The sequence below is a fragment of the Takifugu flavidus genome, chromosome 2, assembly GCF_003711565.1.
Source record: "Takifugu flavidus isolate HTHZ2018 chromosome 2, ASM371156v2, whole genome shotgun sequence".
In the NCBI taxonomy this organism is placed as follows: Eukaryota; Metazoa; Chordata; class Actinopteri; order Tetraodontiformes; family Tetraodontidae; genus Takifugu; species Takifugu flavidus.
In genome coordinates, this window is record NC_079521.1 from 9674522 (window position 1) to 9689473 (window position 14952).

The 14952-nt window shown below is 47.4% G+C and overlaps 1 protein-coding gene across 3 annotated transcripts in view; it reads left to right on the forward strand.

Moving 5' to 3' along the window:
* The first annotated feature begins 867 nt into the window (after window positions 1-867).
* The window catches only part of LOC130518443 (multiple epidermal growth factor-like domains protein 11), a 49711-nt gene continuing 35626 nt past the window's right edge, over window positions 868-14952 (forward strand). For 2 of the 3 annotated variants that reach the window (XM_057021057.1, XM_057021075.1), the window contains exons 1-2: window positions 868-1076; window positions 14544-14624. In XM_057021057.1, the coding sequence (XP_056877037.1) occupies window positions 14586-14624 (39 nt within the window). In that variant the 5' untranslated portion in view covers window positions 868-1076; window positions 14544-14585. The remainder of the gene's footprint in view (window positions 1077-14543; window positions 14625-14952) is intronic. The other variant, XM_057021066.1, reaches the window with a different exon arrangement.

A 14952-nucleotide genomic window follows, 5' to 3' on the forward strand; every position in this document is an offset into this window, starting at 1 on the left:
TGAGCGAGCTAATTAAGTTTTGGTAAGGTTCCAGCATCTGCAGTGTTTGACCTTTGATCATCCAAAATCAAATCTATGTGCTTCGTCACAAAGTAGCCTTCTATGTTACGTAACCTTACATCATTACTGCCTATATTCACACCACTACAGACGTAATTCATAATGCTGGGGAACTGACCTTTTTGGAGGTGGTCTTTGATCTCTGAGCCCCGTTTTTCCCTTAGTTTGTGATTCTAAAGATCTAAATGAATTGCCCAAATTGCTCACTGATTAGCCTACATATTCAATTTAACTGGTTGAATTTGCTACATGGCAGTGCCAGTGGTCACGGCATGCAAATTGCTTTTTATTTGTATCTCAAATTATCTCAATTTGCTTCTTTTCTTATTTGTTTAGGTATTTTTGCATAGTCATTGTGCATAACATTTCATACATTTTTAAATAAAGGAGTGTTTCTAGAGTAGTTCAGCCTTTAGTCTCATTGCTCATATATTAGTTTTATGTATGTATGTGTGTGTGTGTGTGTGTGTGTGTGTGTGTGTGTGTGTGTGTGTGTGGTAGTTGGTTAAACTACATTCATATTTTGTCCTGCATTAACTCTTTCGAAAACTTTTTAAGTCAATTTTTACCCGATTTGCCATTATTTTTGACATTTTCTGTTATCGACCATGATTTTACACAAAACTGTGTATATAACATAACCTACACATCACATATTTTATATAACTGACGAGAAAGGACCACAGGAGGGCCAGTTTATGGTGAACTGGAGTCAAATTCGACGGCAGCTCCTGAGGCGAGTTGGTCGGTGAGGAGGAGGGAACCATCTCGCTGCGTTAGTCTCTCTTTGTTTTGACTGTACAGAGACGCCGCAGCGCAGATACACACGCACACATATACACACGCACAGAAGTCACGCACACACAAGTTGGCAACTACACTGACGCGGATGTTGAGGACTTTACCCGCCTTCATACACCGAAACATGTATTTCTAACCAGTGTTCTGACAGAGAATTTACCATTTTACAGACGCCGAGTGGGAATTTCCCGTTGGACGGCTCCGCGTTGCTGCAGGTAAGCGCACGACTGTCCGAATTCCACATTTAATTTTAACCTCCAGAGATAAACACGGTGTGCATCACACCTCACTCATTTATTATTTGCAGCGCTCTTGCGTGTGTTATTTATTGGATTCTTGCACGTCCCGCTGAAGTTTGTAGGGTGGATGAGACGCGACGGCTGTAAAATGCTGCTGTTGGGTTAGTCTGACTGAATAACAAGTTTAAGAAAAATGAAACTTCTTCTTTGAAGAAATCTCAGAATTTGAGTTGTGTAGCCTTTAATCTGCAGCAACAACAAGAAATAAATAATATGGGCAATCTCTGCAACATCAAACACACCCGGAGGGTTAATCCGGGAGTTTCTATTGCTCCGAAGAAATTGTTGAAATGTATCTGTGGGAAAAGTATTTTAAATCGCAGCTGTAACTTCATCTGCATTTCAGTTGCTATTCTGCTCGACCAGGGTTCATGTAGGCTGATGCAGTTTTGATCATTCTTGGTGCGTTTTTGCTCGATTTATTGCGCTGATTTCAGAGTCTAGGATTCAGAATCATCGAATCTGGACGCGGTCGCCCTTGACAGCAGCCCAATGCAATTAAACTTTAATTGAAGAAATACCCTGCGGTGGCTCAGTTTGCCTGCTGACCGCTAGGAACCAGAGGGCTGCCTCCAGAGTTCCAGACCGGTTCCGATGTTTTAGCTGTTTTCGTGTGGTCGATTCCTCCGAGCAGATGTTCGCTGCGTCGACACTAGATGGCGACTGTGAGCAGCACCCGGTGCGCAGGTCGCAGGTGACTTGCAGAGATCAATGCTTCAGCCCAGTTGAATATTGAATATTTGTACAGTGAGTGCTGAAGCTCAGCAGGGCGCACAGCGGAGAGATGGAAGTGTTATTTAATTTCTTCTGCAGTTTCTCCCCCTCTGCTGCTGCAGCCTCAGCTGTTGTGTTTGTCACTGAGGCATTTGTCAAAAATGTGCTCCTGCAATAAGAGTAATGCAGCTTTTGACGACCCCTGAGCTCTTACCTTAATTAAATGTTTTATTTTCTACTCTGTGTGTGTGTGCGTGTGTGTGTGTGTGTGTGTACAAAGATGTACAAAGAGCATTAATGTGAGAATAAAACCTGAGCCTGCAAAGGATCCGCGGCGCATGGCGATGAGGGAACACTTGTTCCGAAGAAGCAGAAAGAAAACGGCTGTTTTCAGTCGTTGTCCTCACAAAGATGGTTTTGTTCACACCGGTGATGGGTCACATGCTCTTCCAAGTCATTATTTACAGCAGATTTCTGATGACCTGAGCTCAAATGCTCTAAAATTTAAATAAAATCAGCAATGAGAATTAACATACCGGCTAAAAGCTATAGGGAAAACTACCCCCAAAAAGCACTAATGATGATTAATGATTAAAATTAAATTCACATTATAGAAGATTCTATGACTTTTAGTTTAAAATGCATGTACAGCACAAATAACCCTTTCTAATTTTGCATGGATATAAAACTCTGATTATTATTTTCGTATATCACAGTTGAATGTAAACTGGAAACATATATTATTGATCCCCAGCAATAATCAGTGGAACGATGATTTATATGTGGATGAAGCCTGTGACAATAACATGTAGGTCTGTGTGTGTGTTTGTCTGACTGTCTGACTGACTGTCTGACTGTCTGGCTGACTGGCTGACTGACTGACTGACTGACTGACTGACTGACTGACTGACTGACTGACTGACTGACTGACTGTTTCCAGTCTGCTGAACCCTTTCAGCTGGGAACCGTCCAGCTTGTGTCAGATCAATATTTGTAATCACAATTGATTAATGGGACAAATGTGGGCGGCTGTTTCTCAAGAGTGTGTTGGCGATGCCACACGCAGCATCAGCCGGGAAACGAGTTGATGCAAACATTTCACTTGAGTGATAACCAGAGCTGGTAAAATCTCTAATTACAGATTTTCATTTTTCCGAGGACAGTTTCTCGGTTATTAACTTTAATAGCTGCTTCATTAAGCTTCATCAAAGTAATTCTGTGCCCATCCTGCTTTTTGTGTTGCTCATAAACTGTATAATCCTCACAAAGATCACAGGAAATGTCTTTATAGTCATTGTGTTTAAAGATAAATATATAATAAAAAACAAAAATGGCACACAAATTACAGAAATTACAGGTTATGTATGAATAAAATAAAAAGTCCCCACAAAATCTTAAAAATAAGTGCAGAAATATGGGAAAATATGTAAAAATCTTTCTGCTTTATTGACCTTTGCAGCTTTTTTGAGATTCGTGCCATTTTACTGCTTTTCAAAAGTATTTGGAGAAATGGATGAAAAGTTTGATGATTTTTTTTGTCAGACGCTCGTCTGCACCACAGGACACGTTGTTCTTTGGGTTCCTCTCAAAGAGCAGCGAGACATGAATGTGAACAGATTGGGAAGGAACGACTTTCTTCACATATGATTGGGCAACACCTGCTCAGCTAGGACCAACAAACAACTCTGTTCAATTAATCTATACAGCATCTGTTACAATCAGGGTGGTCTCTAAGCACTTTACAGAAACCCAGAACCTGATCCCAGAGTGGGTCAGTGGGCCGGGGGCTGATACTGTAGAGGGCAACAGAGGGGGGAGGAGAGGAGAGGAGAGGAGAGGAGAGGAGAGGAGAGGAGAGGAGAGGAGGAGAGGAGAGGAGAGGAGAGGAGAGGAGAGGAGAGGAGAGGAGAGGAGAGGAGAGGGGAGGAGGTGAACACATGTAGCAATGAACCAACAAGGTTCCCTGATGTGTCCGTGTGTCTCTGATGTGTCCGTGTGTCTCTGATGTGTCCGTGTGTCTCTGATGTGTCCGTGTGTCTGTTCTCCAGCCTGTAGCAGCACAGATAAGTTGGTAGATAAAGTTAAACCTGCTAGATTTGACAGTTAGACTAGACTAGATTTGATCTGCTGTGGGCTTCTCCAGATGTGATGGAGCTGGACCTCCTAGTAGGTCAGGAGGATTCTAACTGTTCTGGATTCCTGAACTCTAAGTGCAGCGTTCTGGATCAGCTGGAGCTTCTGACAGAACCGTCCAGACCTCCTGATGATGCTGAATCCCAGCAGTTCAGGAAGGAACAAATCCTGGACCAGTTTTACAGCATCGTTCAGTCAGTCTGATCTCTGGAATGTTAAATTAATGTAAACGGAGCTCCTGGAGACATTTTAGTATGAGTTAAAGGACAGATCCTGGTCAAAGGTCACTCCCTTCCTCACAGAGAAAATGGGAGCTAAAGAATTAATCCTGCAGAGAAATAATGATCAGCGGATCTACTGCCGAGTCCCAATCAAGGAGAAGGAAATTTGAGGTCATCCAAGACTTAAAAACAAGCCTGGAGTTTGACTGCCTGGTCTATTGCATTAGTTTCCCAGATAAATAGGGCGTCATCAGCAAAGCGCAGACATTTCAGTTCCCATAAATCACCGTGGTGTCGCCTGCACGTGTGTTCTTGCATACATGCTGCATTTTACAGGCAAAGTGAGGACATTTTGGAGGAGGTGGGGACTGGCCCTCACATCTGTAACGGCCTGTTGGGGGAGGTCCAGATTTGGTTTTAAGGTTAGATGGTTGTTTTGAGTTTGGTCAGGGTTTCGTGTGTGTGTGTGTGTGTGTGTGTGTGTGTGTGTGTGGGGGACGGCGTGAAGATGAAACAACAAAACAGCGAAATTCAACCAGACGTTAAAAGGAGGAGAGCATTAAGGCCGACAGCCCAGAGGCTCGTTGCCTCGTATTCATCTTGCAACAAAAGGCGGAAGAAGAGGGGAACAAAATGCAACATAAAAGTCTTTTAAGTGGTTCTGTGCGGTGGAGGACCTGGAGTGAATGAACACATCATGAATGGCCTCCTCAGGGCAAATGCAGCTCTCTCTCTCTCACACACACACACACACACACACGCGTGCACACACACACACGCGCACACACACACACACACTCTCTGTCTTTAGTCAAGGCTGTTTTTGTCCACCATCTTTGACACCCGTGTGTCATCCTCCATAATGTTGATTAAGTCCCAAAACCTTCATTAATTTTGCCTTTTCCTCTCATGTCCCGTGACGTCATCACTGGTCCAGGCTGTTTGACTGAGCCGGGGAGGACACGCGTTTGACGCCTCTTCCTCTGATTTATGACGGCTAGCGTGAAGCTTTCAGTTGCACTAAGTCTCTCCTGATATTTCGGCAGATTTCCGTCATTCGCACGCTGGGTTTCAAAGTTCACAAATCCGTCTTCTTTGAGAAAAGCGGCGTTCTGGATGCATCATGTGCGAATAATGACCTTTTCTGCTCAGGGACACGAGCAAAACCGCCGTCTCATGACAACGGTAGCGAGTTAGCGCTGGAATAAAGCTGCTGTTGCGTTTGTGCCGACGTCCTCTGTGGAAGCAAAGGAGTCCGATTAGAGAGGAGGCTGAAGACTCCCTCCGACTTTAGTGTTTACTTTGGGCCTCTCTCGGAGGCTCCGCATGAATCTGTCGACTGGAGCCGTGGGAATTAAAGTGGATTATACGAGTCCAGCAGAGCCCAGTAAGACTCCGTGAAGCGATTGTCCGTCTTTCCCGACCGTCAAAAGTCTCTCTGTGGCCACGCCGTCGACGGCGTCGACAGCCGTCAAACCTCGCAGAGAAACTCCACGTGTCCAAATGTGAATCACGATTTTAATCCCGACAAATTCCAAACATAATCTGGCGAGACCGTAATCACGCAAAACTCCCGGGAACAAAGTCTTAATTAGGTGAGGAGGCGTGAAACACGCCGAACTTTGTCGCATTAGAGCAGCATGAAACACTTGTCTGAAGCTTCGGGGGGAAGATCGTCTCGCAGTAATCAGCCCGGAGCAGCGCAGCATAGATTTTTCCATAGGATCCCATCTCACCGGGGCCAGCCCGCTCCCGGAAAACCGCCGTGTTTTTCAACAGATTATGAAGATGCTGGAAGCATCGTTGCGAAACCTTGTGGACTGACGGCGCACCGACGCTGCCTGATCACCAGCACCAGCTTCTGAGCTAAGCTAACTAGCTGCAGGTGATCGGCGTGTTTATCTGGTTGCTGCAGGCGGAGGATTAAAGCGCCTCACACGCTTGTTTCCTAGCTGCCGCAGCACCTCTGACCCTGCTGCCGCTGCTCATCTGTGCGTCTTCATCCTGCAGATGACCTTCAGTTTGATAATGAAGGAAAAGTGCTGATTGCCGCGTGCCGCCGCCCATCGGGAGCACCTTCCTGTGCCCTGACGTGAATTCTAAAGTGAATATCTGAAGGAACTTTGGAGATAAATCTGCCTTCTTTGGCTTTAATGTTCACAGAAGAACTGTAACAACATACTAATTATGACCGGCAAGTCTCGGAGGTCGGCGATGTCCTCGCACTCGCGTCCAATAACAGGCAGCTGATGACTCCCCGCAGGTCGCTCTTGAGAACATCCATAAATGCGTTTGAGTTTTCCTCGGGGACGTGAACTCATTTCCAGTCATGTGACACACGCTGCCGAGGCCTGGAGCGGGTCAGAAACCTCAGAAAGAAAAGAATGAAGTGTGTGTTTATTCAGGGCAATATTAGGTGAAGTGTGAGACGGGCCCTCCGCGGACGCCTGGGTCGGAGTCGCCTCCACGGCGTGGGCGCCGCCAGCCTCAGACGTCTTTAACCGGTTGGAAATGGAGATGGGATGGGAGCAAAACGCCCGCAGCTTCCCTCGGAGTAATTTTTCGAAATTTGGGAATTATTATGCAGCAGGAGCGCTTCCCGTCGCCCGGCTGAGCTTAAACCGGACCTCTTGTCTTTCCATCACAGGACGCGAGCATGCAAAATATCTGAAGGGTCTGTTTTAACCTCCGCGCCCTCCCTTCATTTCCTCGCCGATCAATTATTGGCCAGTTTATCTCAATGACAAGTGGAGCGTCCTCTGCGGGGCGGTGTGTGACTTTTCACAAATAGTGCTGATATATCTTCTTATGTGTTCCTGCTCACTGGGGGAATATCGCCACTAACCTGCCGCCTCCGAGATTAAGTCTTCTTACTGTCTGTCAATAGATGCAGGCGAGCCGAGGCTGAACTTTAGAACAGGACTTTGTATGCAAGCGGCGCTGCGGGGAGGTAAAACTTCAATTCCTTGGAAGCTACACTTGCTTCTTTGAGCTGAGACTCGCACGGATTTGTCCCCCGAAGGTCGTCAGTTTTTACCAAGCGGATGACAGTCTGTGACCTCAGGCATCAGTTTGCGAAGGGCCGTTTCGTCATGCAGGTCATCGCCATCTTGAGTTTTTGGAGCCAGAAGTGACCATATTTGGATGAGAGGGCGGGGCTGGGGGAGGGGTCAGGGATGTGTGTGATTTTTGACCTCATCCATACAGCGACCCAAAGTCTGTTAATTTGTGTGGACCACCAGATTATTTTTTAGGATGATGTAATTTAGCCGACGACGACGTTATGAGCTTCCAAAATGTTCCGGTAGCCAGTGGATTTTGGTGGTATTCCATGTAAAGTCACTTCCGGGTCGGATTCACTTGTCAGACTGATTAAGTCCATCTTTTCTATAAAGTTTTTGGGTTTAGGAGAACAGGTCAGGGGGGGAGAACAGGTCAGAGGGGATTTTGCTGCCACCTGGTGTCCACTCTCAATACCTGTGAGAGCGTTAATGACGGATATTTCCAGCATTCGGGAGCAGGTGTCGACTAAATTTAAGAGGATGAATATGCATTTGTTCAGAAATGATAAATACTGTTGGTTCTCAGCTGCTGGACACGTCCGCTCCATTTACTGACACTATTAGCATAATGATATTCTGGGCCAGGACGAGATCCTGTCTGACCTAAACTGATATTTATGAAGTTGTTTGTTGATGTTTGCGGTCATTCCCTCAAACTGGGGGTCAAAAACGCCGTAAATCCCTGGTCGTGGGTTTCCTTCTTGCAGTGGCCGATGGTTCTTTGTCCTGGACTGAGGGTCTGTGGAGGCTTTGAACCTATGACTGAGCTCACCCGCAGCTCCGTCACAGGGTTCTTCTCAGCATCCAGGCAGGTTCACTGTGCTGGCACCTTCTGTGGGATTTTATGTTGGAACTACTGTCGACTTGTGGCCCACAAATGTACTTTTGACGAATACTTTTCAATAACTTTAATGCAAATCAGTTTTAACTGCGCTAAAGATTTTCTTGGAGGTTCCATATTCAAGCTCAGGTGTATCCGCCGAGTGCACATGGATCTCAACATCTCCCCACATCGGTGCAGATTAGCCTCCTCACTCGTGCTCCTCCGACACTCAACACATCTGCACATGTGTTTGAACTAGTTGTTGTTAGCACCGCGGTTAGCTCGATCACATCGTAGCCGAAAGGTCGCAGGTTCGGTTGCAGCTCAGGTTCAGTTTCCTCGTTATTAGTGCACAAACATGTTGAAACAGATTTAAAAACACAGGTTCAGTTCTTCATGTGGTTGAAGCGATGAGGTGGTGTCAGTCCTTCCCCACGGAACCATCGGTGAGGGGAAGCAGAGCAGCTTGGATCTGAGCCGTTCCTCCCACACGTGTGTGTTTAGATTTGATTTCATCTGTGAAATCTGGAAGGATTTCATGGACTCATGGATTCAATCTAGATCATGTGACCTGCACACTTGCACACATCTGGCAGGTTTCTGTCATCCTGCTGGTTCATGTCCTCCTCTCCTCTCCTCTCCCACTTTTGGTTCAGAGCAAAAAATAAAGGGATGTTTGGACGTCTGAAGCCGAGCGCTTATGCAGTAATTTACTTCCTTCAGTCAATGTGTGTGTGTGTGTGTGTGATTTCATCACCTCAGGCTTTTTTTCGCTCATCGCGACGCCATCTTGTGCTCGCTGAACACGGCGTTCGCAGTTCCCAGGTGCCATCGGCGCCGCCCGTGTCGGCCGCGGCCCAGTCGTCTTTTTTCACCGACCTCTGGCTCCCTGTGACCTGGAGCTGGATCTGGATCTGGGGCTGTTTCAGGACCGTCGTCACGGTTCACGTCCTGCAACCCCTCAGTCCTCAGCCGGTCCTCAGGTTCTGTGTTTCTGGGATAGTCTTTAATTTGTCTGGTCTTCATCCCCTGGACCCCCTACGTGCTACCATGACGATAGTCACCTGACACGCTCCGTACAGAGGAGGAAGGTCTCCATGCAAACCTCTGAGTTTTAAAACGTGCTTTTTTCCCTGATTGTCCACATCTCCAGCTTTTTATAAGGTTTCTCCTTCAGGTGGATGAATCACTCCTGAGTGGCATTAAGGACGAATGAAGGACCTCTGAACGTACCTCTGAGAACCTGTGAAGGACATTTTTTCCAATAAAAAGATAATTGTCCCCATCTCGTGATGATGATGAGGAACATCTTGGCCGTGATGCTCCCATCACCGAGCGGCGGTTAATCCTGTGTCCTCTGACAGCGTTCACTTTACCCCAGCAGCTCCTGGGTAAACACAAACCTGTTACTGGTGTGAGACCACAGCTCCCATCAGGGTGACGCTGCTTTGCTGGGATGATGGATGTTCGTCCTCAGCAGGTCTCTCTGTCCCAGGAGGCACAAATGCTCCCTCAGCTCTCCCAGCGTCTCCAGAACAGAGCAGAACGGGAGGATCCTCAGGCTCAAATGGACCCCGTCGCCATGGATGCGAGACTGGGATGAGCTGGACACAGCCTGTCAAGGTCCAACCATCAGTCCGTCTGTCCATCAGTCTGTTGCTCTGTCCCTCCGTCATTCTGCCTGTCCATTATAATGTCCCTCCGTCACTCCTCAATCAGCCTGTCATTCTGTCCCTTCATCCATCCATCCATCCATCATCCATCATCCATCCATCCATCCAACCATCATCCATCCATCCATCATCCATCCATCCATCCATCATCCATCATCCATCCATCATCCATCCATCATCCATCCATCATCCATCATCCATCATCCATCATCCATCATCCATCCATCCATCCATCCATCCATCCAACCATCATCCATCCATCATCCATCATCCATCCATCCATCCAACCATCATCCATCCATCCATCCAACCATCCATCCATCCAACCATCATCCATCCATCCATCATCCATCATCCATCCATCATCCATCCATCCATCCAACCATCATCCATCCATCATCCATCCATCATCCATCATCCATCATCCATCCATCCATCCAACCATCCATCCAACCATCCATCCATCCAACCATCCATCCAACCATCATCCATCCATCCATCCATCCAACCATCATCCATCCATCCATCCATCATCCATCATCCATCATCCATCCATCATCCATCATCCATCATCCATCATCCATCATCCATCCATCATCCATCCATCCATCCATCATCCATCCATCATCCATCATCCATCCATCCATCATCCATCCATCCATCCAACCATCCATCCAACCATCATCCATCCATCATCCATCATCCATCATCCATCATCCATCATCCATCCATCATCCATCCATCATCCATCCATCATCCATCCATCATCCATCCATCCATCCAACCATCCATCCAACCATCATCCATCCATCATCCATCCATCCATCCACCATCATCCATCCAACCATCATCCATCCATCATCCATCATCCATCCATCCATCCACCATCATCCATCCATCCATCCATCCAACCATCATCCATCCATCATCCATCCATCCATCCAACCATCATCCATCCATCCATCATCCATCATCCATCCATCCATCCATCATCCATCATCCATCCATCATCCATCATCCATCCATCATCCATCATCCATCATCCATCATCCATCCATCCATCCATCCTCCTCCTCTCCTCTCCTCTCCTCCTCGCCTCTCCTCTCCCACTTTTGGTTTCAGAGCAAAAATAAAGGGATGTTTGGACGTCTGAAGCCGAGCGCTTATGCAGTAATTTACTTCCTTCAGTCAATGTGTGTGTGTGTGTGTGTGTGTGTGTGTGTGTGTGTGTGTGTGTGAGATTATAGAGAGTCAACCCTATTCGTTGTCAGTGTTGGTCCTGAATTATAGAAACTGAAACTGGTCTTGAGAGAAAAGGTTCCTGCTGGGATGTCAAACGTTTGCATCAGTTGTTTGTTCTCGTGTGCACTTTCACACTCTCGAAGGTGTGTGTGTGTGTGTGTGTGTGTGTGTGTGTGGTGTGTGTGTGTGTGTGTGTGTGTGTGTGTGTGTGTGTGTGTGTGTGATTTCATCACCTCAGGCTTTTTTTCGCTCATCGCGACGCCATCTTGTGCTCGCTGAACACGGCGTTCGCAGATCCCAGGTGCCATCGGCGCCGCCCGTGTCGGCCGCGGCCCAGTCGTCTTTTTTCACCGACCACTCTGGCTCCCTGTGACCTGGAGCTGGATCTGGATCTGGGGCTGTTTCAGGACCGTCGTCACGGTTCACGTCCTGCAGCCCCTCAGTCCTCAGCCGGTCCTCAGGTTCTGTGTTTCTGGGATAGTCTTTAATTTGTCTGGTCTTCATCCCCTGGACCCCCTACGTGCTACCATGACGATAGTCACCTGACACGCTCCGTACAGAGGAGGAAGGTCTCCATGCAAACCTCTGAGTTTTTAAACGTGCTTTTTTCCCTGATTGTCCACATCTCCAGCTTTTTATAAGGTTTCTCTCCTTCAGGTGGATGAATCACTCCTGAGTGGCATTAAGGACGAATGAAGGACCTCTGAACGTACCTCTGAGAACCTGTGAAGGACATTTTTTCCAATAAAAAGATAATTGTCCCCATCTCGTGATGATGATGAGGAACATCTTGGCCGTGATGCTCCCATCACCGAGCGGCGGTTAATCCTGTGTCCTCTGACAGCGTTCACTTTACCCCAGCGGCTCCTGGGTAAACACAAACCTGTTACTGGTGTGAGACCACAGCTCCCATCAGGTGACGCTGCTTTGCCGGGATGATGGATGTTCGTCCTCAGCAGGTCTCTCTGTCCCAGGAGGCACAAATGCTCCCTCAGCTCTCCCAGCGTCTCCAGAACAGAGCAGAACGGGAGGATCCTCAGGCTCAAATGGACCCCGTCGCCATGGATGCGAGACTGGGATGAGCTGGACACAGCCTGTCAAGGTCCAACCATCAGTCCGTCTGTCCATCAGTCTGTTGCTCTGTCCCTCCGTCATTCTGCCTGTCCATTATAATGTCCCTCCGTCACTCCTTCTCAATCAGCCTGTCATTCTGTCCCTTCATCCATCCATCCATCCCATCCATCCAACCATCCATCCATCCATCCATCCATCCATCCATCCATCCATCCAACCATCCATCCAACCATCCATCCATCCATCCATCCATCCATCCATCCATCCAACCATCATCCATCCATCCACCCATCCATCCATCCATCATCCATCCATCATCCACCCATCCATCCATCCATCCAACCATCATCCATCCATCCTCCAACCATCATCCATCCATCCATCATCCATCCACCCACTATCCATCCATCCATCATCCATCCATCATCCAGCCAGCCAGCCATCCATCCATCCATCCATCCATCATCCATCCAACCATCATCCATCATCCATCCATCATCCATCCAACCATCATCCATCCACCCACTCATCCATCCATCCATCCACCCATCCAGCCATCCATCCAACCATCATCCATCCACCCACTCATCCATCCATCCATCCATCCATCATCCATCCATCCATCCAGCCATCCATCCATCCATCCAGCCAGCCAGCCTTGAGCTTGTTTTGCAGGTTTCAGGGTTAATATTTTAAAATCTCTCTGTGGAGAAACACCAGAAGTCTTTAATCAACAAAAGTGGTGCATCTTCAGACAGAAGGACCTGAAGTGATCGATTCATCGATGGACCTGCGTGACCGCCAATACCCTCCTCATCCTCCACTCATAGGTGACCATTGATCAGGGCCCAGCGAAGTGGGGGATTAGGCCGATTTCACAGATTGCTGCGTAGCCAACTGAGCTGAGCTGTTAAAGACGGGAGGTGGCGTTGGTGGGGGGGGGGGGGGTCACAGAGGTTATGTGGCCACCAGCAGTGGGGCTCTGAATGAAAGCCTCAGACTTCAGTTCTGCTGCAGAGATTTGATCAAACAAGCAGAATCTGTCTTTCTAAATGACTTCCTGGCTTCTTTGAAGCAGCTGATCTGAGCTGGTTGTGAAATTACTTTGATAAACCAAATCACTAATTTATCAGGCTGGTTTTCGTTGTTGAAGATCAGCTCAAACGTTGTTGCCTCGGCATGTTGACTAAGGTTCCGTCCAATTGACAATTAAGAAAGGGAACACACACCAGATCGAGATCTCCGGCGAGCCGCACCCTTGTTCAGATCACCAAAGAGTCCTGAGGGACCAGCGGAGGGATCGACCGCTCTTTTTCCACCGTCAGCAAGCTGTGGCGTTCCATCAGCGAGGGGCGGAGGATTGGCCCCCCGGGAGCGTTCAGGTCAGACAGGCTCCAGGTCACATGTTAAAGCTCAGAGAGGTTTATTGAAGGAGGGTGTGTGGTCCTGACTTCATGGTCCTGCAGGCGCACGTGAATCAACTGGACCTCATTAATCCAACTGTGCTGGATGCTAACGTTCGCTAAGCATCCATCACCAGCAGCAGCTCTGCAGCCAGATGTTTCTGTGGTGTCATACCACCTTTAATTTTTTATTTACCTCATCTATTCTTGGGGAAAATAAAGGTTTTATTAGCATATGAGCCAGGAGAGGTGTTGTTAGCATAGCTGTGGTTGCACCCTAGCTGCACTGGTGTAGAATACACAGCTGTATAAAGACGTAGGCAGTTTTGTTGGGGTTTGTTTGGATGTTTAGAGCAACACTGAGTCCTCCTGACTGCAGAGTTTAAAGGGTTAACTGGAAATGTGATCAGTTTCAGGATGTAAATCTCATTATTTCTGATATGATTTCAGTTCGTCTGTTAACAGAGTTACTTTAGTTTCTGTGTCAGACACGTCATGCATGCATGTGGGTGTGTGCGCCCACGCGTGCGTGTGTGTGTGTGTGTGTGTGTGTGCTTTCAGTGTTTAAATGTTTAAATGTGTGTTGCTGGTTCTCATCAGCAGCCTCAAACAGTGACAAGAAAATCAATAAAAATGTACTTAGCCTTCGTCAGACATTGTTTCGGTGGTCATGAAAAATGTCAGAGCTGTCAGACAGAACACACACACGCACCCACGCACGCGCGCGCGCACACACACACACACACACACACACAACATTTCATGTAGCACTGTTAAAAGGTGGCAGAGTTCCGGAAAAACGAAACCTGACTGAATGTTCGGCGGCCATGAATTATCTCTGGGTTTAATCCGGTGGAATATCAGGTGTAATCTCGTCCATCTGTGTCCTTTGATGCTAAATTAGTTCGCGTTTTCTGCATCTTAGTTGTTTTCGGGTAGCATAAAGTTGGTGATCCACAAAGTGTGACCCGACACATTAAATCAGAGATGTGCTCACTTGAAATTTGCAGGTTTTAATGCTGGACTTTTCTCTCTCAGATCTGTGGAGGTCCATCGTCCCCCGGAGGCTTTTCCTTTTTGATGAAAGATCATTTTCTCTCCAGTCATCAGTCAACAAAGGTGGGTCAGGAATCACGCACTGTTCAAAGAGTGATCCAATTGAAGGTGTACGAATCAGATGATCACAGTGGCATTTGATTTCAGCCCATTTATTAACACATCAGAACACATTTGCCAGAATAAGCTTCATTTGTTAGCTTATTAGCAGCTGCTCTTGGCGGGGGTGGGGGTTGCTACCTGCTAACACCTCAGACGAGGACCTCGGTAGCTGGATTGAAAAATGTCAATGTCAGCTGGTACATTTCCTTTTACAGTCATTTGACAGTTGCTTCCTTCAGCTAAGCTACATTAGCCGCGCATGCGGAGCTACAGAAGCATCTTCATCATC